This window comes from Pollachius pollachius (genome assembly GCF_949987615.1).
Source record: "Pollachius pollachius genome assembly, chromosome: 18".
Classification (NCBI taxonomy): domain Eukaryota; kingdom Metazoa; phylum Chordata; class Actinopteri; order Gadiformes; family Gadidae; genus Pollachius; species Pollachius pollachius.
In genome coordinates, this window is record NC_136951.1 from 4,636,112 (window position 1) to 4,657,675 (window position 21,564).

General features: G+C 49.1%; 2 protein-coding genes across 2 annotated transcripts; one reads left to right on the top strand and one right to left on the bottom strand.

Annotated features, from left to right (window-relative positions):
* Positions 1 to 626: 626 nt before the first annotated feature.
* On the top strand, positions 627 to 5,979 carry ccng2 (cyclin G2). Its single transcript, XM_079755698.1, has 8 exons — positions 627 to 707; positions 1,695 to 1,832; positions 1,995 to 2,132; positions 2,364 to 2,617; positions 3,189 to 3,267; positions 3,378 to 3,476; positions 3,978 to 4,180; positions 4,831 to 5,979. Exons 2-8 carry the CDS (start codon positions 1,728 to 1,730, stop codon positions 4,931 to 4,933), a joined length of 981 nt encoding a protein of 326 aa, XP_079611824.1. The 5' UTR covers positions 627 to 707; positions 1,695 to 1,727; the 3' UTR covers positions 4,934 to 5,979.
* A 193-nt stretch (positions 5,980 to 6,172) lies between these two features.
* On the bottom strand, positions 6,173 to 21,195 carry taf1c (TATA-box binding protein associated factor, RNA polymerase I subunit C). Its single transcript, XM_079755697.1, has 15 exons — positions 20,856 to 21,195; positions 19,675 to 19,783; positions 17,254 to 17,303; positions 16,159 to 16,254; positions 15,511 to 15,578; positions 14,170 to 14,402; positions 13,890 to 14,018; positions 13,433 to 13,550; positions 13,219 to 13,290; positions 12,797 to 12,932; positions 11,967 to 12,095; positions 11,109 to 11,301; positions 10,535 to 10,672; positions 8,480 to 9,822; positions 6,173 to 7,612 (listed from the first exon to the last, which is right to left on the bottom strand). The coding sequence occupies exons 1-15, from the start codon at positions 20,979 to 20,981 to the stop codon at positions 7,343 to 7,345; spliced, it is 3,210 nt and encodes a 1,069-aa protein (XP_079611823.1). The 5' UTR covers positions 20,982 to 21,195; the 3' UTR covers positions 6,173 to 7,342.
* Positions 21,196 to 21,564: the final 369 nt, after the last annotated feature.

Consider the following 21,564-nt stretch of genomic DNA (forward strand, 5'->3'; position numbering starts at 1 on the left):
AGAAGTTAATGTTTTAAATAACTTGAACATTTAATCCATGTCCTTGCAAAACATTGGTAAAAAAAAAAAACACAACCGTACAATGCTGTGTCTATTTTATCTTAGTTAGTATGATGTAAACGCTCACGTCTCAAAGGCTTAGCTGCAGAGGGAAAAAAAGACAATGAAATGTATACATTTTCTGTGCCTCCAGGGGCCAATCACAGGCTTGCATTTTTGGGCGGACTTTTTGAACGCCCAAATATCGCGTTTTCTGATTGGTTGGTGACAACGACAAAAATGTGGTTGTCTCATAACAACGCCTTAAAACGCCTAATAAACTACAAGCGGTTGCTTCTTTAAAAAAACCTTTATATCCTCAGAAATACAGCTTTCTAATATTACGAACATATATGTGTCATACAGGAGCATACATCATCATTTATTCTTTAATGTTTGACGTTATACACCAAAGAAGGCTGTTTCCCCCCACCCCCCAACCGGGCCCCCTCTTAACGCTGTAGGTTGGTCCCTAACTACAGACGTCACAGTGTGGTTGTGAACCTCCTGAGGGAGCCCGCTGATTGGCTCCTCGCTACAGCCATCACGGTGTGGGCGTGTATCTCCTGAACGTCAACAAAAGAGAAGAGAGAACCGAGAGACACAGCAGAAGAAAAGGATTACCATATAGAAAGCTGCATATATGTGGATTTAACGCAGAATTACAGGTACATATTTCACATTATACTTCAAGAAACATCTTACCAAAGCGAAGCTAATGTTACCTGTAAGATAAAAACACATTAACCACAGAGTATGTTGATAGAGCAGCTCTTACTAGGTTAACTCGTCAATCATTGACATAGTCTAAGAAAACAAACATCAGGAATATGGAAGCGAAATTAGGTTATAGCGTAATATTTAGAGATGGATGATTTTGCACCGTGTTTAGATGTTAAACACCCGTGGTAGAATATGTATTTATTTGTGGGGTATCGTTATTGTGTTGCTTTCCGTCGTTGATCATAAAGATCATGGAAATGTAACAAACCAAGTGAGAATCCTCCACCTTCATTCATGGCTAAATCAATCAACCCTCGTTCAGGTTTATGTTTGTGTTTTTAATATCGTTTAATATGATTTTCTATGGTGTAAATCCAGTCTGTTGTTTGTAAAGGTCACTTTTCGATTAGGTATTTTACACTAGGATTTGGGTGTAGACTAAATTGGAATTTCTCAATTACCTTATCGATTTAATACTAGCCCTATCAAGAATGTGGTTATTCTCATTATTATAACATCTCCCGTTATACCTTACATTACATGGTAACCGACCACTGTTGATCAGCTGAGCTGAAAATGGAAAGCGTCCCCCTCCCCCCGTCTCAGGATGCACTACTACTACCGATAGCTCCTACACCTTTAACCATATATAACCATTTACACCACCGCTGACGACCTCAACGAATACGAATCATCTATATTAAACAGTTCTGTGATACTCGGGTTATTTATCACCGATTTTATAACGAGAATCCCGAGTGGTTTTCGATCTAAGGAAGGAGAAGGGCTCGGAGGAAATGTGACACCGAAAGCCCAGCTGGGGCGGGGGGCGGGGCCGGGGCTTGGCCCTCTGGTGGCGGGGCCAGGAGGTGCGGAGACGACTCAGTCTCCTGCGATAACGTGAACATAACATGACGTCTCTCTTTTCGCAGTGACGACACTGTGCTGAAGAACAATACAACAACATGGACGCCTTCAAGTTGATGAAGGAACTGAGGGCCAACTATGAACAAGAAGGGTATTATATACCGAAGGAAACAGGGTTGAATTTGATTGAATCTACAGAACAGGTAATTATTATTAAGTTATTCATATAATTAACCTTATTGTCATGATTACGGTTGACAGTATTGTGAAACTTAAATTACATGACATGGTATAGAGTCCTACTCATTGGTATACCGTCCCTCCCCCTGGTTGTCAGTGAGTTGACCCTGTTTGTGTGCTTCCAGAACGGCGCTGGGATCTCTGCTAAGTGCCGAGACGCCCAGGTGGAGGACCTGTGGGGGCTGAGCAGCTTCTTCGGCTACAGCACTCAGACCTTCGTCCTGGCCGTCAACCTGCTGGACCGCTTCCTGGCGCTGATGCGGGTAAGACTGCCCAGACCGGACCCCATGAGCCAGAAGGTAGCACGCACACCCTTCTAGGACACGGAGGTGTTCAAGGGCTGGGCAAGCCTCCCCTGGAGCATCCATCCATCCATGTCTTTATAAATCATAGACCCTACGTCTGTATGTTTGGGTTCAGTCTTAAGTGAGTCTGACACCAGATCCTCTGGCGATGCCTTGTCTGGGCGTACCTGACGTGCGTCCCTCTCCCAGGTGCAGCCTAAACACCTGTCCTGCGTGGGCCTGAGCTGCCTACACCTGGCGGCCCAACGCAGCGCGCCCGACGCCACGCTGTCCTCCGGCCACGAGCTGATCCGCATTGGCCAGCGCCGCTTCACCGCCTCCGACCTCAGCCGCATGGAGAAGATCGTGGCGGAGAAGCTGCACTTCACCAGCAGCGCCGTCACCCCCCTAACCTTCCTGCACCTGTACCACCAGGTGGCCCTCGGCCAATCGTCACCGTCCAGGTCAGCCGATGACACCGCAGTGTTTATAGTTCCAACACAGTCATGAATAGCAAGATATAAAGCGAAATCTATCTAAAGAGCTATAGATGAACATAAAAACCTGTTATAAAGACCTAAAAACGATCAGGTCAAGGGACCAGTTTATAACCGGTTTTAAACAGCATGGAGTTTGTAAAACAATTTCGGTTTTGGTTGGTTAGGTGAAGTTAAAAACTTTCCATAAGGGGAACATGTCCGGCTGAAGCTGTGAGTAATCATGAGTCAGGTGATGTCTGACTATCAGTGATCCTCAATGTAACACTGAACTTTGCTGATAAGCTGCCATCTCAGACCTTACATAACCACTCGTGTATTTAAAGGAAATACAGTCCACACATACACCCCAAAGTGAAACCAGCCTGTGAACCGGTGAATGTATAGTCTAACTGCGTAGTGCTTTAACGGGTTTGTGTGTTTGAACTATGTACATAATGGTGTGGTGTGTAGTGTTTCTAAGTGTTTATGTGTATACAAACAGGTTTTAAGTGTGTATGATTATGGTGGGGTTTCTAAGTGTGTGTGTTGCTGACAGGAAGGAGGTGTTGAGCCTGGAGAAACTGGAAGCTCAGCTAAAGGCGTGTCTACGCTGCATGTCGTTCTCTAAAGCCAAGGTAGGAAGTTTCCTCCAAGCCACGTAATTGTCCGCACACACTGGATACAGAAGTGTGTAAACACAGTTTAGAGTCTTCATTCTCTCTCTCTCTCTCTCTCGCTCTCTCAGCCGTCCGTGCTCGCCCTCGCTCTCCTCCGTCATGAGATCAAGGCCATCCAATCAGAGGACATGTGGGAGATGACCTGTCACGTGCAGAGACACCTCAAGGTACCTTCCCCCACTCCTCATTCTCCAATAGGCCTTCTTTAGCTGCCAGCTCCTCCAATAGGCTTTCAATGAGCTATTGACATAAAGAAGCAAATAAGGGGAACTATTGACAAGTCAAAGTCAATTCATCATCTTGGAAATCATTGTGTCCTTCTGTTTCTGTTTGAAATACATTGAATGTCTCAAACTAATCCATTACATCTAACTGTATAAAACCAAATAGGTTACAATAAGACCAGTTAAGGAGACTCCCTTCTAGAGGGCAGCCCTGTAGTAAAGGGGGTGAAGATCCAAGCCGCGTTGGGCTGCTGGGCCCAGTCAAACCAGTCCAGTTATAACGGGAAATACACCACTAGAAACCCAAGATGAGCACCCTAACCAGTCAGTAAGAGCCCTGGGTTCCAGGTGTTTCCCAGTAGAGCCCTGGGTTCCAGGTGTTTCCCAGTAGAGCCCTGGGTTCCAGGTGTTTCCCAGTAAGAGCTGTAAGCGTCCTCCTGTCAGATTGCAGACGCAGAGCTCCAGTGCTGGGCCGAGCGCGTGGCCCGCTGCCTGTCGGACTACGCCTCGCCGCGCTGCAGCCGGCCCAACCACAAGAAGCTGCTGTGGGTGGTGTCGCGCCGCACCGCCCAGAACCTCCAGAGCAGCTCCTGCAGCGTCCCCGACCTGCCCACCATCCCCGAGGGGGGCTGGGACCCCAGCCAGAGGTACGCCCGCACAGCAGCCAATCACAGCCCACCACCACACCGTCTGGTCCAATCACACACCATCTACACCAGCAAGGCGGGGGGGATATATTCTATGAGGGGTTCTATTCCCGGTGTAGATCACAGGGTAGAGCAAGGCACTAACACAGCTGGGTTAGGGGTGCTATTCCCTGTTTAGCTCAGGAGGTAGAGCAAGGCACTGCATTTAAACATAAATTGTAAATTCAGTAAACCGGGAAATGAAGTGGAAGTTGGCAGCCTGGACTTCCTTGTTTAATCAACCCTGCTTATTAAATTACAACGAAGCCCCCCTCCTGGTACCTGACACGGTCACTAGAAACATATACTGGCTGCAAGACCCGCCTCTCATTGGTTGGGGTTTAGGCACGAGAGAGATGTCACGTTTAGGGTTAGCAATTGGTCAGATTAGGGGCGGGGCTGGACACAAGTGGGGCAGTAAAGAAAATAACACGAGCAGGCTCCTTGATGACCAGGCATGATAGGATAAGATAAGGCCGCCATGTTTCCATGACTTCAGCACTGAGTAGCAGACCTTGATCACTGTAATTTAGATGTTTTCACTGCAGCTCTCCATGCTGTGCTGATAACAGTCGAACAGTGTTATTAACGCTGTGTTCTGTGTGTTCCAGCGAGGACTCCAGCGAGGACCTGAGCTCCGGGGAGGAGAGCCTGAGCAGCTCATTGGAGGGAGAGGGGGCCTACTTCCCCCTCCACCTTCGGCGACGACGCTAGCCCCCAGTACCCCCACCAACCACCCCACCGTCCAACAGGGGAAAAGCCTTTGTTCCGTCTCTTTTTCCCCCCCTTCTGGAAACGATCTTGATTATCTTAATTTATTGTTGCGTGGTGTTGTGCGGCCTTTCCTCGGGCTGCACTAGAGAGAGCGGCCCGGTGAACTTGTAGACACGTTAACTCAGTGGCTAGGTTAGTATCGAGCAGGATATGACGGCCGCCTTTGCATGCTCCCACTGGATCTCAGGATAACTTCTAGTGGGCCCGACTGTCGGACTTAAGGTTTACCCCCTTGTATGCAAATTGAAAACAATGGATGAATACACATGCAATGTTAAGGCTGAGCAACGACTCGGCTAGCCAATGGGTGACCATGGTGGCTAACCAACCAGTGGGTTAGCCAAGGATAGGGGTTGTGTTGGTTAGCTAAACGCTAAGTGGGCCGGTTAGCCAAAAGCACAGCCGAATGGTTAGCCGAACTCAGTGGGTGTTTTAGCCAAACGTTTCAGTTAGCCAAACGACTAGTCAACGCCATTGTATTGACTGTTATGAAAAATGTTTTCTACTAGGCAAGGCATTTTAAAACAGTAGATCATTTGCACAATTCTCTTGGATTGCAAGGTTTTATGATGCCTGGTCGCTAGCCCGAGAGGAAAAGTAGCTCTGACGAAACCTCTGTGAGAACATCTTCCTAGCTCAGCGTGTAGCGTTGACAAGGTGCCTTGCTCATTAGAGTGTTGTCAAAGTCAACGTGAGGATGTGGTCTGCCTGGATCTGAGAAGGATTGGTTGTGGTGCGCATGGTCGGGTGAATCTCAATTGCCAACCTAGTATGTAGTGTTATTTAAGCCTGTTTGCAGGGAATGTTGTATGGTGACAAATATTGTTGACAGAAGTCTCAATGTAACAAAAAAAATTACAAAATGTAAAAAATGTCGATACAAAAACAATGTAAAACTGTAAATAATGTTAAAAAAAAGACTGTGAATAGTTATTTGTAGATATGTTATTTATTCCACTTTGTCATCTATAAGAAAAAAAAAATCTTATAAAAACTTTTATTTTTAAACTTGTTGTCTATTTTTGCCTCATTTTAACCACACTTATTTCAGCAACCAAGACCAAACCAGAAAATATTAAGTACGTGACTAAGAACCAGGTTTTATTAAGGCACTAGCACGGTCACACCTCAAATATGACTCCTATTAAAACTAAAGTTCACTTTGGTAAAAATTTGTCAAGAGGACAAATCAAAGACACCAAATAAAATATTTGATGCTAACGTTTACCGGTTTAAAGGCTTAAAATTCCGAGCACGATGCATCATAATAAAGAAGTCATGACATCATGAAACTAAGCAAGGTGTGTCCACACACCCTTCTGATGAGAGGCTGCAGACGAGGCTGAGTCATGAGGCGTCATTCAGGCCAGACAAGACGCTGACGTACAAACACTGCTGTCGAAATAAAGAAATTACCCCATGGTAAAAGATAATGTATGCGTGAATTCAATACATGACAATAAAGGTGAGGGCATTTTCTTGCTTAATATTAATTTTTGATGAATAGTAAATATGACTTTCATTATAATAACGTCACTATGGTCTCTTTGACATTGCGCTAGAAACTATATCGAAAAATGTATAGGGTAGACCTTTTGATATTGTTGTGAGGATATACATGATCATATCCCCAGCCCTAGCCAGGAGTTCCACAGCGGTTTAATCTCTCCCACTGTCAGTGTTCCCGCGGGACCGACCGACTGCCCTGTCGGAAAACTCTTAGCATCACAGTCGGTGATCCTTTTTCCAAACAAAGCGACCACCAGCTGTGGTGGGTGGAGGGCTGCCAGAGCGTTCTGGACGCTCAGAGTCTGACCTGCCGCTGAGGAGCCGCGCTCTACAGGACACAAGCAGTCCGGACGGTTCTGTGCAGCAACACAGATCGTAATCCTAACAACATATCAATAACATGGGGTCGATTCCCCCCCCTGTCCTCCAGGCTGAGGACGGGGGGCCAGTGGACTTACTGCGACCGGGAGACCCCCAGCAGGAGGGCCCTGAAGACAAGCAGGAGGGCCTTGGAGCCCCCCAGCAGGAGGGCCCTGGAGACAAGCAGGAGGGCCCTGGAGCCCCCCAGCAGGAGGGCCCTGGAGACAAGCAGGAGGGCCTTGGAGCCCCCCAGCAGGAGGGCCCTGGAGCCCCCCAGCAGGAGGGCCGGACCCTCTGGTACTTTACATCCAATCCAGAGACTGCTAGCCAAAACTAATCCTGTTTAATCCAGTTGGCCACTTCTGAGAGGCTTGGCGTCCACGCCGTCAGTCCGTACGGTGACAACATTCTGCATGCCTCAAGGAAGCATCGAGCTCTCCCTCGGCGTAGTTACACCAAAAATTAAAGTAAAATTAAAGATTAAAATCCCATCTGAGCCCTCCTTCTCTTGACCGCTGAGGACTGGCTTCCAGGTCTGCCAAGGAATGCCTGGGATACCTGGGACCGCCTGGGTGTGCGAGGCGTGGGGATGAGAGGCCCAGGGGCAGGAGTGCCGGCGGTTGGAGGCGCGGGGGTTGGAGGCCTGGGGTCGGAGGGTATGCTACCCCCTGCTACCAGCTGGCTGTAGGAGGAGGGGGGCACCGGGTCTTCCTCCACATCCAACAGCCGGGGGTGTCGAGGAGGGCCTTCCTAGAAACATCAGGTACATCACATTACACCTCGTCACACACCAGATTACACCTCGTCACACGCCAGATTACACCTCGTCACACACCAGATTACACCTCGTCACACGAGGGGGCACGAGGGGGCCATGCATCAGCGCCCCCCAGGGGCCCTACGGGCCGGGGGAGGATGCCTTGGGTGCAGGATTCCTTGTGACTTCGTTGTTATTAGTCATCGAGTGCTAAAGCATTGCCTCTACCAGTCAGTAGGAGTGATACAGAAGAAGAGTTACGCATCACTATGGTTCTATGAATTCCGCATGAGTTCTCTTGTCACTCAGAATCTGGGCGAGAATATTCTGAAGGGACCAGGGGCCTTTCTGCTAATGGGCGGATAGCGCCCTCCGTTACCCAGGTCACAACGTACATCATCCCGAATTCAAAGAACCTTAGTTACATGCGTACCTCTCAAACTACACTATGGGGAAACCGGTGTCTCAACGACGCCTTTACCGGCATCCAGCTTTCTCAGAACTGTACTCCATCAAACCCCCCCCCCCCCCCCCCCCCCCCCCCCAAATAGAGGGTTAAATCATCCACATGATTTATGTCATTTCTGTTTCAAAATGGAAACTTTTTACCCAAATGTGACAAATTTGCATGCCTGCATTGAGAACCAGATAACCTACCACTGCACCCCGGGTGAACCCATGGGACAACAAAGTCAATTCTACAACCATTGGCATACGCACTGCACAGCCCAAAGAAGACATCGCCTCCAACATCAAGAGCTCGAGGATCTGCACTTTAACACCAGCCCTTCTCCACTAGAAAAACACAAGGCATCAATCAGGCTGGCCTTCCCTTTCCTCTGAACCCTGGGAGGGCTAACCTTGGGGTTGGGCAGGGAGCCAGGAGACCAGTGCTGCAGCTGGGACGCTCTGGAGAACGTGGACCTGGGGGAGTCCATCTCCGACCAGCGGGCGGACTGGGAGACCGTGGACCTGGGAGAGCCCGGCTCCGACCAGCGGCCCGACTGGGACACCGTGGACCTGGGGGAGCCCGGCTCCGACCAGCGGCCCGACTGGGACACCGTGGACCTGGGGGAGCCCGGCTCCGACCAGCGGCCCGACTGGGACACCGTGGACCTGGGGGAGCCCGGCTCCGACCAGCGGCCCGACTGGGACACCGTGGACCTGGGGGAGCCCGGCTCCGACCAGCGGGACGCGGCATCGTCGGGGTCGGACACGCCCCAGGAGCTGCCCGGGTTGGCCAGGCTCGAGCCGCTGAGGGAGCGATTGCTCCTCCTCCTTGCCTTGTCCCTGCTCCTCCTCCTCTTCAGCGCCTCCGCTCGCTCCTTCCTGTTTAGTCCCAGCTTGTCCGCCCACCACCTCTTCCACTGCTCCTCCCCCTGCCAGGAGACGGTGAGCCGCTGGCTGAGGGCGTCGCTCCAGGCCTTGGTGCGCACCGTGCCCGGGAGCTGGGGCAGGGCCACGGCGGGCAGGGAGGTGGCGCTGTGCAGCAGCAGGGAGCGGCTGAACATGCTCTCCCCGAGGGCCCGCCTCAGGCTCTGCAGGCGGTCCTCCGTGATCGGATCGTGAGCGGCCCCCTTTTTCGCCTGCCGTCGTTTCTGGGCCGTTGGTTTGGCCCAGTCCATGGACCTCCACCTCAGCAGCTGCTGCAGCCAGCGCCTCCACGCCTCGGCGACCGGCGCGCTGGGCGGCGCCGTCCAGTCCGTCCGGGCCGAGGAAGCCACCTCCCCCTTCTCCCCGAGCGCCATGGCGACCGGCGGGGCCGCGGCGCCGGCCTGGCCTTCCTCCTCGTTCACCACCACCTCCAGGCCCAGGTAGCGGCGTCGCCTCCCGCCTAGCCCCTCCTCCTCACTGGAGGAGCCTGAGCCGCGGCCCCTCTCTGGGGTTTCCGGGACCACCGCCGGCGGCCCGGCGGAGGGCTGGGTGGGCCCGATCATCTCCTCCTCGCTGCCCGTGTCCTCCGCCACCAGACCCTGCCACGGCTCCCCGGCGCTTCGCTGGGACAGGGGCACGCCGCGCCCGCCTGCCTCCTCTCCCGGCGGCGGCGGGCGGTCCTGGCCTGCAGCGTCCGGGCCGGCGCCGAGCTCCGGTCTGAGGACCTGGTAGAAGACGTCTCCAGCCTCGGTCAGCTGGAGGACACAGATAGAGTCCTCGCCGCCGCCGCCGCCGCCGCCGCCTTGCCTCCCCGGGAAACATGTCATACCTGCACACGCAGAGAGGTCAGGACCCTCCTCTACTGTATTATCAACATGGTGACCAGTCAGGACCCTCCTCTACTGTATTATCCACATGGTGACCAGTCAGGACCCTCCTCTACTGTATTATCACCATGGTGACCAGTCAGGACCCTCCTCTACTGTATTATTACCATGGTGACCAGTCAGGACCCTCCTCTACTGTATTATTACCATGGTGACCAGTCAGGACCCTCCTCTACTGTATTATCACCATGGTGACCAGTCAGGACCCTCCTCTACTGTATTATTACCATGGTGACCAGTCAGGACCCTCCTCTACTGTATTATTACCATGGTGACCAATCAGGACCCTCCTCTACTGTATTATCAACATGGTGACCAGTCAGGACCCTCCTCTACTGTATTATCAACATGGTGACCAATCAGAACAAGTCTATCCAACCCGACTAATAGTCAACTAAAGTCATACTTTGTTATTCCTCATCCTCAAATTTAAGAAATGTCCTAAGTCTCAGATGTGTTGTGCAGTCTATGTGCATCCCACCCACCAGAGCTTTTCTGCCCGCTTCTTACTGCCGCAGCGCTAGCGGGATACACTTCGTAATGACAAGTTGAATTCACTAATCTTTAGAAAGGTGGCGTATCCCGGCTTCATTGGGTTTGGGTGTGGCTTGGGGCAGGGTGCACTGTATTCCACCTATTGGATGGAGGTCTTACCTGCGGCGGGCAGGGCCAGCCTGCGGCGGCTCTCCTCGGTGCGGTGGGGCAGCTGGACCGGCAGGTGGTCCAGAGAGTCTCTGGGGCTCAGGAGCTGTTGAGGAGTACCCAGGCTGACACACGGCTCAGCTGAGCCTCCTGTGACACACACACACACACACACACACACACACACACACACACACACACAAACACACGCACACGGTCAAACACACAGGGTCCCACAAACACGGTCAAACAGGGTCACGCAAACACGGTCACACACACACACAGGGTTACACACACACACACACACACATTATTATTCTTATGTCTGTAATTTAATATGCGTGTGGTTATAGTATACAACCCTGTTTACTACATACTGCACACAGTCATCAGAAGGGACTTCTTTAAACAAGTAGTACAGTATAATCTGGCCTGTTAAGAGGACGCATCATTCACTTCACTGTTCATTTTTCAATTTTGACACCGGACCCCTGTCTGCGCTAATAGCCGCTAAGCCAGCTTTGGTGTGAATTAGCCCTTTGCAGTAGTCAATTAATTAGCCCTTTTGCAGTAGTAAATGAATGACCTGAGTACTGCAGCATGATGATTTCTTGTGAACTCTGGGAGCCAATCACAACCTTGGTGCTGCTAGACCCGCCCACAGAGGAGGAGGCGTGGCCTGGGAGGACCTGAGCAAAGATGGGCGGGGCCTGCATCATGTGGTCCCACTTGAGCATGGGCAGAACAGGGAAACGCTCATCCATGATGTAGGCAGAGTACTGCAGGGGGGAGAGAGAGAAACCAACAAGTGCCAGCTGTCCTTTTAATTCCATGTTGGCTTGTGTTGGAATGAGCTACGAATGCAATGAGGAAAGAGTAATGGTATGTAGACCTTGTTTTCACAATATTTAGTTTCTTCGAATTGATTGTTATTAATATGAATCAATATTTGCATTACACCACTGAAATAGGTTATTTGACACCAGGGTGTAGTTGGCGGGCTTAATGGAAGAGGAACCTATTGAGATATAAAGGCCTCATTCTAGGTCACCAAAACACAAGTTTTACATGCATTCATTACGCACTTACGCACTACGAACATACCTATAAATATAATTCCTTCAGGTTTGTTCTGCAGTTTGCCAATTAGTTCTACAGACTGCACCTTTAAGGAAATTATCTAATATGATTGGTTGATAATGTAGCAAAGGTAGCAGCAGGAAAAAGGCTTAAGACACTCTCATTACTGACAGACCGGTCCTCACAACATGGGGTATGGCACGTTTTAAATGGCAGGTCATTGTGATACAGTTCCAGAACTGGTATACCTTGCAACACTATTGAGACCATGACTAAAACAACCCTAACCTGTTTTGGCTCGAGCCAGAACCAGTGCTGTGATTGTCTTTAAGGACTCCTGCTCTGATTGGTCAGGTGTGGGTACCTGTGTGGTGACCAGGTGGTGGAATGGATTGGCGTCGGCCAGGTATCTCCCAAGGACCACCCTCTCCCCGCTGCGACACTGGGGAGACCGACTGATCCGGAACAGAGTGAAGCTGGGGGCGTTGGCAGCCTGGTTACCATAGAAACACAGGACAGAGCCATCCGTTAGAGACAGAAATGTACAGAGACGAAGACATACAGGAAGAGAGAGAGGGAGAGAGTGATAGAGATGTGGAGGTAGAGAGAGGTAGAGGGAGGATTGGGAGAGGTAGGGAGGTAGACGAGGTGAGGAGGCAGTGAGGAGGAGGAGGGGGAGGCAGTGAGGAGGAGGGGGGGAGGGGGGAGGCAGTGAGGAGGAGGGGGGGGAGGCAGTGAGGAGGAGGAGGAGGGGGGAGGAAGTGAGGAGGAGGGGGAGGCAGTGAGGAGGAGGGGGGGAGGGGGGAGGCAGTGAGGAGGAGAAGGGGAGGGGGAGGCAGTGAGGAGGAGGGGGAGGCAGTGAGGAGGAGGGGGGGAGGGGGGAGGCAGTGAGGAGGAGAAGGGGAGGGGGAGGCAGTGAGGAGGAGGAGGACGGGGGAGGGAGTGAGGAGGAGGGGGAGGCAGTGAGGAGGAGAAGGGGAGGGGGAGGCAGTGAGGAGGAGGGGGGGAGGCAGTGAGGAGGAGGGGGAGGCAGTGAGGAGGAGGAGGGGAGGGGGAGGCAGTGAGGAGGAGGAGGGGAGGGGGAGGCAGTGAGGAGGAGGAGGGGAGGGGGAGGCAGTGAGGAGGAGGAGGGGAGGGGGAGGCAGTGAGGAGGAAGGGGAGGCAGTGAGGGAGTGCCAGAGGGTACGGTGGTACCCGGGTGTCGGTGAGTTCCATCCCGGTGCGGTCGCTGTACAGCATCACTCTGGGGTGAGCCGAGAACTCACACCATCGCCAAGGAGACGAGGCGTTGAAGTACAGGTTACTGTCCTCCCGCCGCACCTGGGTCATGCTGACACAGACACATTCATTACACACACTCATTATAAACAGATTCATAACACACACTCATTAGACACATTCATTACACACACACATTCAATATACAGATTCATTACACACACACATCCATTATACACAGATTCATTACACACACACACACACACTCACTCATTATACAGCAAGACACACTCATTAAACACAGATTTATTAAACACACACACACAGATCCATTATACAAACAGATCCATTGTAAACACACTCACAGATCCATTATACAGACACACACACACACTCACCCTTTGCCGACGGTCCAGAGGTGAACAGATCCACTCTCATCAGCCAGCAGAACCTCACCCAGAACATGTGGACTGGAACACAAGTGTTCAATACTCGTGGAGTGAGACTAAGGAACATGGACTGAACACACTGCAGTCGCAGCACTATTTGAGAAAGCAGCGCTGATGATACTGCACACTCTGTGCATGTGTGTGTGTGTGTGTCTCTCTCTACCTGGCTGTGATGCAGGTCGCTGGCTGCTTGGTTGTGATGACTTGCAGGACCTTGGGTTTGTCCACCTCATTGAACCTCCACACACCACACAGGTAGTCGGAGCGCACAGCCACACAACCTGAAACACACACCCACACACACACTATGGTTGCCCGGAGCCTGATCCCATTTAGCCGTCGGTAAGGGCTCTGCGCTTTAGTTCGCTCTCCATTCTAAAGTGGTTAAATTGCTCAACCCAAACGGCGACTAGGGCAAAGATTGAGTGTGATTGGTTAAACAGATTTAACAAATCACGGGCTAGAACCATGACAACTCTTTTTTGTCGGCTTACAGTACAACTTGGCTCCAGGAATACTATTTTTTTTGTTAGCGTAGAGAAACAAACAAACCAATGTATTCAGTGTGAAAGGGCGCCTAACGTGAACCCACACAGTGCACACAGTGCGTCCGTACGTACAGTCCGAGAGCAGGGTGGAGACGCTGATCTGGCGTACCGGCCCTTTAAGGTCGACGCAGGAGGGCTTCCTGCTGGGGTCCAGCCGGGGGGCACACCCCTCCTCGGACCGCAGCGACACCCGCTGGAAGTCTGGGGCAGCATGTTAAAGGGGTCCGCAACGTCGTTACCAAGGAGTCCCCGGTACACACACTTAGAGACTTCTTGTGTATTAATTGTAGATTTCTCATGGGAGCGATAACAACAGGCCGACGTGGCGGCTGGGTAAGGTGATGAAGGATACTGAGGAGGCTGGAGGCCGGCCCGGCAGCGTAGAGCAGCCAGGGGTCCTGGGACAGGGCGGCGTGGGCCAGGGCTCCCCCGGTGGCCGTCTCAGAGAACAGCAGCCGCTGGCCGCTCTGCTGCAGCTCCTCCTGGAGCAGTGCCCCCAGCAGGGTGGGGGGGATGTCGTGGAGGACGTCTCGCAGCAGGTTGTCGTAGGCAACCACGCGGGGGTTTAGATACGAGTGCTCGCACCTGACACAGAGAGCCACACGTTACAAACCACAACACTGAGACAGAGTAAGAGATACATACAGGAAGACAGAGGGATGGAGAGAGGGAGAGAGTGATATATAGGTAGAAAGAGGTAGAGGGAGGATAGGTAGAGGTAGGGAGGTAGACGAAGTGAGGGGGAGGAGGAGGCAGTGAGGAAGAGGGGACGCCCTTCTTAGAGCACGTGGACCCTGAGACCTATGCAACGCTAGTAGAAGGCTTAGCTCTAGCTATGCTACGTACACTACGCTAGCAGACGGTTTAGCTCTAGCTATGCTACGTACACTACGCTAGTAGACGGTTTAGCTCTAGCTATGCTACGTACACTAGGGTAGTAGACGGTTTAGCTCTAGCTATGCTACGTACACTACGCTAGTAGACGGTTTAGCTCTAGCTATGCTACGTACACTACGCTAGTAGACAGTTTAGCTCTAGCTATGCTACGTACACTAGGGTAGTAGATGTTTAGCTCTAGCTATGCTACGTACACTACGCTAGTAGACGGTTTAGCTCTAGCTATGCTACGTACACTACGCTAGTAGACGGTTTAGCTCTAGCTATGCTACGTACACTACACTAGTAGACAGTTTAGTTCTAGCTATGCACATCCTAAGTACATCCCATACGTCTTTTAAAACAGTACATAAAAAACAGAAATGAATTAAACCTGCCACCTTTAGGGCAAACGGCCCCGTTCCCCAACATTACACCACCTACGCTGCTGTCTGTGGTTTAAATATACCTACAGGGGGTTCTACACCTTAACTACTCTTTATGAGACAGAAAGTTTGTAATTTATGTTTATACCATATATCAATAATCCATTTGAATCTTAATTGAGAGTTAATTATTATATAATCTTCTGAATTTTACAAAGTAAACTGTTCAGGAAATTGCTAAAAAAAAAATCCAAAACCTTATCTGACATAATGAAATCTTAAATCGAATTTAAACTGGCATAATGTAATCCTAACTGTATCTAATAATGTAATCTTAAATTTACCTAATCTGGCATCATGTAATCGTAATCTAACCCAGGTTTTTTCCTAAATTCAAATAGATTTGGCAGCCGCCCAGACCTCCCACTCACTTCCTGTGTCCCAGCTTGCTCAGGAAGTCATCCGTCCAGCCCAGACTCAGCGCGTCGCTCCTCCAGCCCTGAAGAATGCACCACACATTCAGGGTTGTATAATGGACGTCTTCTCAGTGAGGGGCCCACATGATTACCATGTGTGCAAGGTCTCGTCGGCCTTGTACTTTTGTAGCTATACTGATCAGTTAGATCGAAGATCAAATCACATTATGTGTGACCATAATGTGTAGGCTACATGGATTTGCAGCCTTCTCAACAAATTATTCACGACAAAAGTAAAATGAAAGATACACATCGCTTGGAGTGTTGTACTAGTCCAATAGAGGGCAGAGTGGCTGGAGGCGCGTCGTAGATAGTGGAGGTGACGTGTTTCCATTCTACAGTGGATTTCATCCATGAGTCTGCAACCAGACCCCTCTCGATAAGGCTGATTATTGAGAGTCGTGTGCATTTGGAGCATTCTTTAATACATCCATGTTTGGGAGGCATCCGTTTTTGAAGTAGTTTCCCTGTTCAATAACTAAAAGTAGTTTCAGAGTAGAACTGTTTGGATACATCTGCACACTGAAGTGCTGTCAACTGCTATCTAGATGAATGATCGCCCATCCGTACGCATAAAAGATGGATTGACTTTCCTTCTCCCACCTTTCTCCGTTTGAGGCCAAGGTAGAAGTGCTCCTGAAGCAGTGCACCGACGGAGCCGAAGGCGTCACCGCTGTGGTTCAGGTAGAAGTACTCCATCTGGGAACACAGAAAACATCTGGTTACTTTCTGTTTTAGTCTTATAGACTTTTTCCTCATGACAGTAACACCAGCAATAGTCAGACGGATGAGAAGAACTTGCCACTCAAGCTCAGATGGAGAATCACCATCCACATAGACTGTTATACTATAGGTGTCCGGAACACCTAACCCTCATTGAAGGCACTAACCCTCATTGAAGGCTCTAACCCTCATTGAAGGCACTAACCCTCATTGAAGGCACTAACCCTCATTGAAGGCACTAACCCTCATTGAAGGCACTAACCCTCATTGAAGGCAGTAACCCTCATTGAAGGCAGTAACCCTCATTGAAGGTAGTAACCCTTATGGAAGGCACTAACCCTTATTGACAAAAGTGTGATTTAAGATTTGGCTGAGAAAACAATTGTGGAAAAAAAAACGACATCTCTGAATGAACAGTAGGGCTCAGATTCTAGAGATCTGATATTATCCTACAAACAGCCTTTAGAGCCTTTAGTCTAGACCTCCCAGACCCCATGGTCCACAGTCTACCAGTAGGCCTCCCAGACCCCATGGTCCACAGTCTACCAGTAGGCCTCCCAGACCCCATGGTCCACAGTCTACCAGTAGGCCTCCCAGACCCCATGGTCCACAGTCTACCAGTAGGCCTCCCAGACCCCATGGTCCACAGTCTACCAGTAGGCCTCCCAGACCCCATGGTCCACAGTCTACCAGTAGGCCTCCCAGACCCCATGGTCCACAGTCTACCAGTAGACCTAGACCACAAAGTCCACCACAGTCTTCCAGTAGGAACCCCAGACCACCACGCCCACCAGTAGGAACCCCAGACCACCACGTAAAGAGTCTACAAGTAGGCTTCTTAGAGCAGGCTTCATTGTATATGTACTGTATATTTTTGAAGGTTTGGATAAAAGTGTCTGCTAAATAACTAAAGCTTTAGCACTCAGTTTAGCGTGCAATGGGGACAGATGGCCAAAAGAGACATCTTAAACTCACATGTTGTCCAAAGTCTGTCGTTTCTGAAGAATCCAAGAGCCACGGTGGAGCTGAAACAATAACAACAACAACAGCTTAAGCATCTTTTCATTCAGATCTTTTAAAAATTCAACAGAATACTATCTTATACAAATACATTTAAAGCCCTCTACCAGTGAGGGACACTTTAGTCAGGTTGAATATACAGGTCCTTCACTTACAGTGGGGCAAAAAAGTATTTAGTCAGCCTCCAATTGTGCAAGTTCTCCCACTTAAAAAGATGAGAGAGGCCTGTAATTTTCATCATAGTTATACCTCAGCTATAAGAGACAAAATGAAAAAAAAAAAAAATCTAGAAAATCACATTGTCTGATTTTTAAAGAATTTATTTGCAAATTATGGTGGAAAATAAGTATTTGGTCAATAACAAAAGGTCATCTCAATACTTTGTTACATGCCCTTTGTTGGCAATGACAGAGGTCAAACGTTTTCTGTAAGTCTTTACAAGGTTTTCACACACTGCTGCTGGTATTTTGGCCCATTCCTCCATGCAGATCTCCTCTAGAGCAGTGATGTTTTTGGGCCTTCGCTGGGCAACACAGACTTTCAACTCCCTCCAAAGATTTTCTATGGGGTTGATATCTGGAGACTGGCTAGGCCACTCCAGGACCTTGAAATGCTTCTTACGAAGCCACTCCTTCGTTGCCCGGGCGGTGTGTTTGGGGTCATTGTCATGCTGAAAGACCCAGCCACGTTTCATCTTCAGTGCCCTTGCTGATGGAAGGAGGTTTTCACTCAAAATCTCACAATACATGGCCCCATTCATTCTTTCCGTCATACTGATCAGACGTCCTGGTCCCTTGGCAGAAAAACAGACCCAAAGCATGATGTTTCCACCCCCATGCTTCACTGTAGGTATGGTTTTCTTTGGATGCAACTCAGCATTCTTTCTCCTCCAAACATGACGAGTTGAGTTTTTACCAAAAAGTTATATTTTGGTTTCATCTGACCATATGACATTCTCCCAATCCTGTTCTGGATCATCCAAATGCTCTCTAGCAAACTTCAAACGGGCGCGGACATGCACTGGCTTTAGCAGGGGGACAGGTCTGGCACTGCAGGATTTGAGTCCCTGGCGGCGTAGTGTGTTAGTGATGGTAGCCTTTGTTACTTTGGTCCCAGCTCTCTGGAGGTCATTCACTAGGTCCCCCCGTGTGGTTCTGGGATTTTTGTTCACCGTTCTTGTCATCATTTTGAACCCACAGGGTGAGATCTTGCGTGGAGCCCCAGATCGAGGGAGATTATCAGTGGTCTTGTATGTATTCCATTTCCTAATAATTGCTCCTACAGTTGATTTCTTCACACCAAGCTGCTTACCTATTGCAGATTCAGACTTCCCAGCCTGGTGCAGGTCTACAATTGTGTTTCTGGTGTCCTTTGACAGCTCTTTGGTCTTGGTCATAGTGGAGTTTGGAGTGTGACTGTTTGAGGTTGTGGACAGGTGTCTTTTATACTGATAAGGAGTTCAAACAGGTGCCATTAATACAGGTAACAAGTGGAGGACAGAGGAGCCTCTTAAAGAAGAAGTTACAGGTCTGTGACAGCCAGAAATCTTGCTGGTTTGTAGGTGACCAAATACTTATTTTCCACCATAATTTGCAAATAAATTCTTAAAAAAAATCATACAGTGATTTTCTGGATTTTTTTTTCATTTTGTCTCTCATAGCTGAGGTTTACCTATGATGAAAATTACAGGCCTCTCTCGTCTTTTTAAGTGGGAGAACTTGCACAATTGGTGGCTGACTAAATTCTTTTTTGCCCCACTGTATAACCTAATGGTTGGTTTGGTTTTTAGTAACTTCCTAACGTTCTGGTTGTTATTACTTGAGTAGCAATGTACATCTGTCTGGTCGTATTTGCAGTAGATTGATGGTTAAATAATGTCACACCACGATCAATCATACTTGCAGGCACTCATTTGCAAGTGCACTGATTGCGTGTCCGATAGGCTATACCTGAATTTATTCAGTTGATTGCTCTTTTAAGTGCGCCAGATTGGTACCAATTATTGTCGTGTTTGCATTGTAATGCACAACTTTGCCTCTCCTTGTTATAAATCAACGAGCATCCAAACAACTTTAGGCAATGCATCCTGCTATGTCAGTGTTGCTTTAGGGTAGGTCGGGAAGGTCTGGTTGTCAGACCTTCTTAACGTACTGGTTGTCAGACCTTCTTAACGTACTGGTTGTCAGACCTTCTTAACGTACTGGTTGTCAGACCTTCTTAACGTACTGGTTGTCAGACCTTCTTATCGTACTGGTTGTCAGACCTTCTTAACGTACTGGTTGTCAGACCTTCTTAACGTACTGGTTGTCAGACCTTCTTAACGTACTGGTTGTCAGACCTTCTTAACGTACTGGTTGTCAGACCTTCTTAACGTACTTGGTTCGGGCGGCAGCAGTGGCTGCACCAGAGGCTCCGATGGGGCCCAGATGTCTCCTCCAGTCTGCCGTCTGGGTAGGATCTTCAGATGCGCCTCGCTGCATGTTCCCTGCAGAGAGCCACAGACAACTCAACACTGGCATCCGAGAACATCAACGTCACCCTTTACCGTTACACTACTCGAACACACCGGCATATCCAGGAGGCATTACACAAAACATGCAGGTCACAAATGATCATCTGCCAAAGAGTATGCTGGACTTCTAAAACATTATGGACTTTAATGGACGTACCCAACAAACTAGTCGACATCGAAGGTTACTAATAGTTACATTTCGAGTTGGTAGTGGGTACTGCTAACCTAATCTACTCTCAAAAGAACGTGACAAGACAAGATACAAGAAGGTAACGTTATCTGATCCCATAACCCGAGAACAGCAGATGGTCTCATCCGCAAAATCAGACCCCCCCGCCCCCCAGGGACACGTGATCGGTGAGTCCAGCATTGATCTAAGAATAGGCAGATAACATACAACTTCAGAATCGCTTTTATTAGCCAAATGCATCAATGGACACACAGGAATTTGACTTGGTATCCAGTTCTTAACACAAAACTAGACAGACAGACAGTAAAATGCGAATAGCTCTAGTAAGCCATGATATTAAAAACAGTTAAATAAATTAAGGATTAATAAAATAGTCAAATTCAGACTCCTGTTGGAAGTATGGGGGGGGGGGGGATGCAGTCATTGATTTAGGAGAGAAATAGCCTTAGGGAAAAAGCTATTTTGGTGTCCTGAGGTCCTTGTCCTGATGGCACGGTACAGCCTACCCGAGGGGAGCAGCTCAAAGAGGTTGTTTGCAGGATGAGACTGATCAGCAGAAATTGTACCTGCCCTCTTCCTAACCCTGGCCCCTTATATGTCCAAACAATACCAGTGTTCTTTACCCTGATCAGGTGTGTTTAGGCCTGAACAGAGTATTCCCTGAAGAGATGTGTTGAGTATTACCTGAACAGGTGTGTTGAGTATTCCCTGAACAGATGTTTTGAGTATTCTCTGAGCAGATGCGGGAGTATTCCCTGGTACCTGATCAGATTTGACGAGTATTCCCTGTTACCTAATCAGATGTGTTGAGTATTCCATGGTACCTGATCAGATGTGTTGAGTATTCCATGGTACCTGATCAGATGTGTTGAGTATCCCCTTGTACTCGCCCCATCCTCCGGCGGTGTGTTTGGATCCGCAGTTCGGGGGTCCGGAGCTGAAGTACGTCGGGAACAGTCGGTCAGGAAAACTGTAATCCATTTCTTGATTGTCTCCTAGCTGGTCAGGTCTCCACGGAAACACGTCTCAACATGTTCTTCCACAAACACACGTTTTGACAGTTACGAGTGATCAGTGCTAAGCGTTACGAAGTTTAGACGGCGTCCTTGGCATTTTTAAACTCCTCGAAAAATGAACAATCAATATATTCCCCTTAAAAACGTTGGTTTCTTAAATTGTGCAGAAATAAACGCAAAATTGCACATATTCCTGAGGACAGCAGCACATGGTGACGGCACATTCACAAACAGAGCATGCTGCACACTGCTGACGAGGCTACGTCACGACAACAACCAGGAAGCACCACGTGACCACGTGATCACCAGGGACCGCCCCCTTTTGGACCATTCACCTTTAACTCGAAGCAAAAAAAAAAGGAAAACGTAAGAAAGGAAAAAGTAAATGCATTATTTTGGGAAAGAGCAAAGCAACTCCATTGTGAACCTTTTCCGAGTGCGCTTCTTGCATCTTTGAACCGTTGTCAGTATTATAGTGTTTATAGTGTTAATAAAATTCGTGGTATATATATATATTTGTGATATATATAGCCTATATATATTTATTT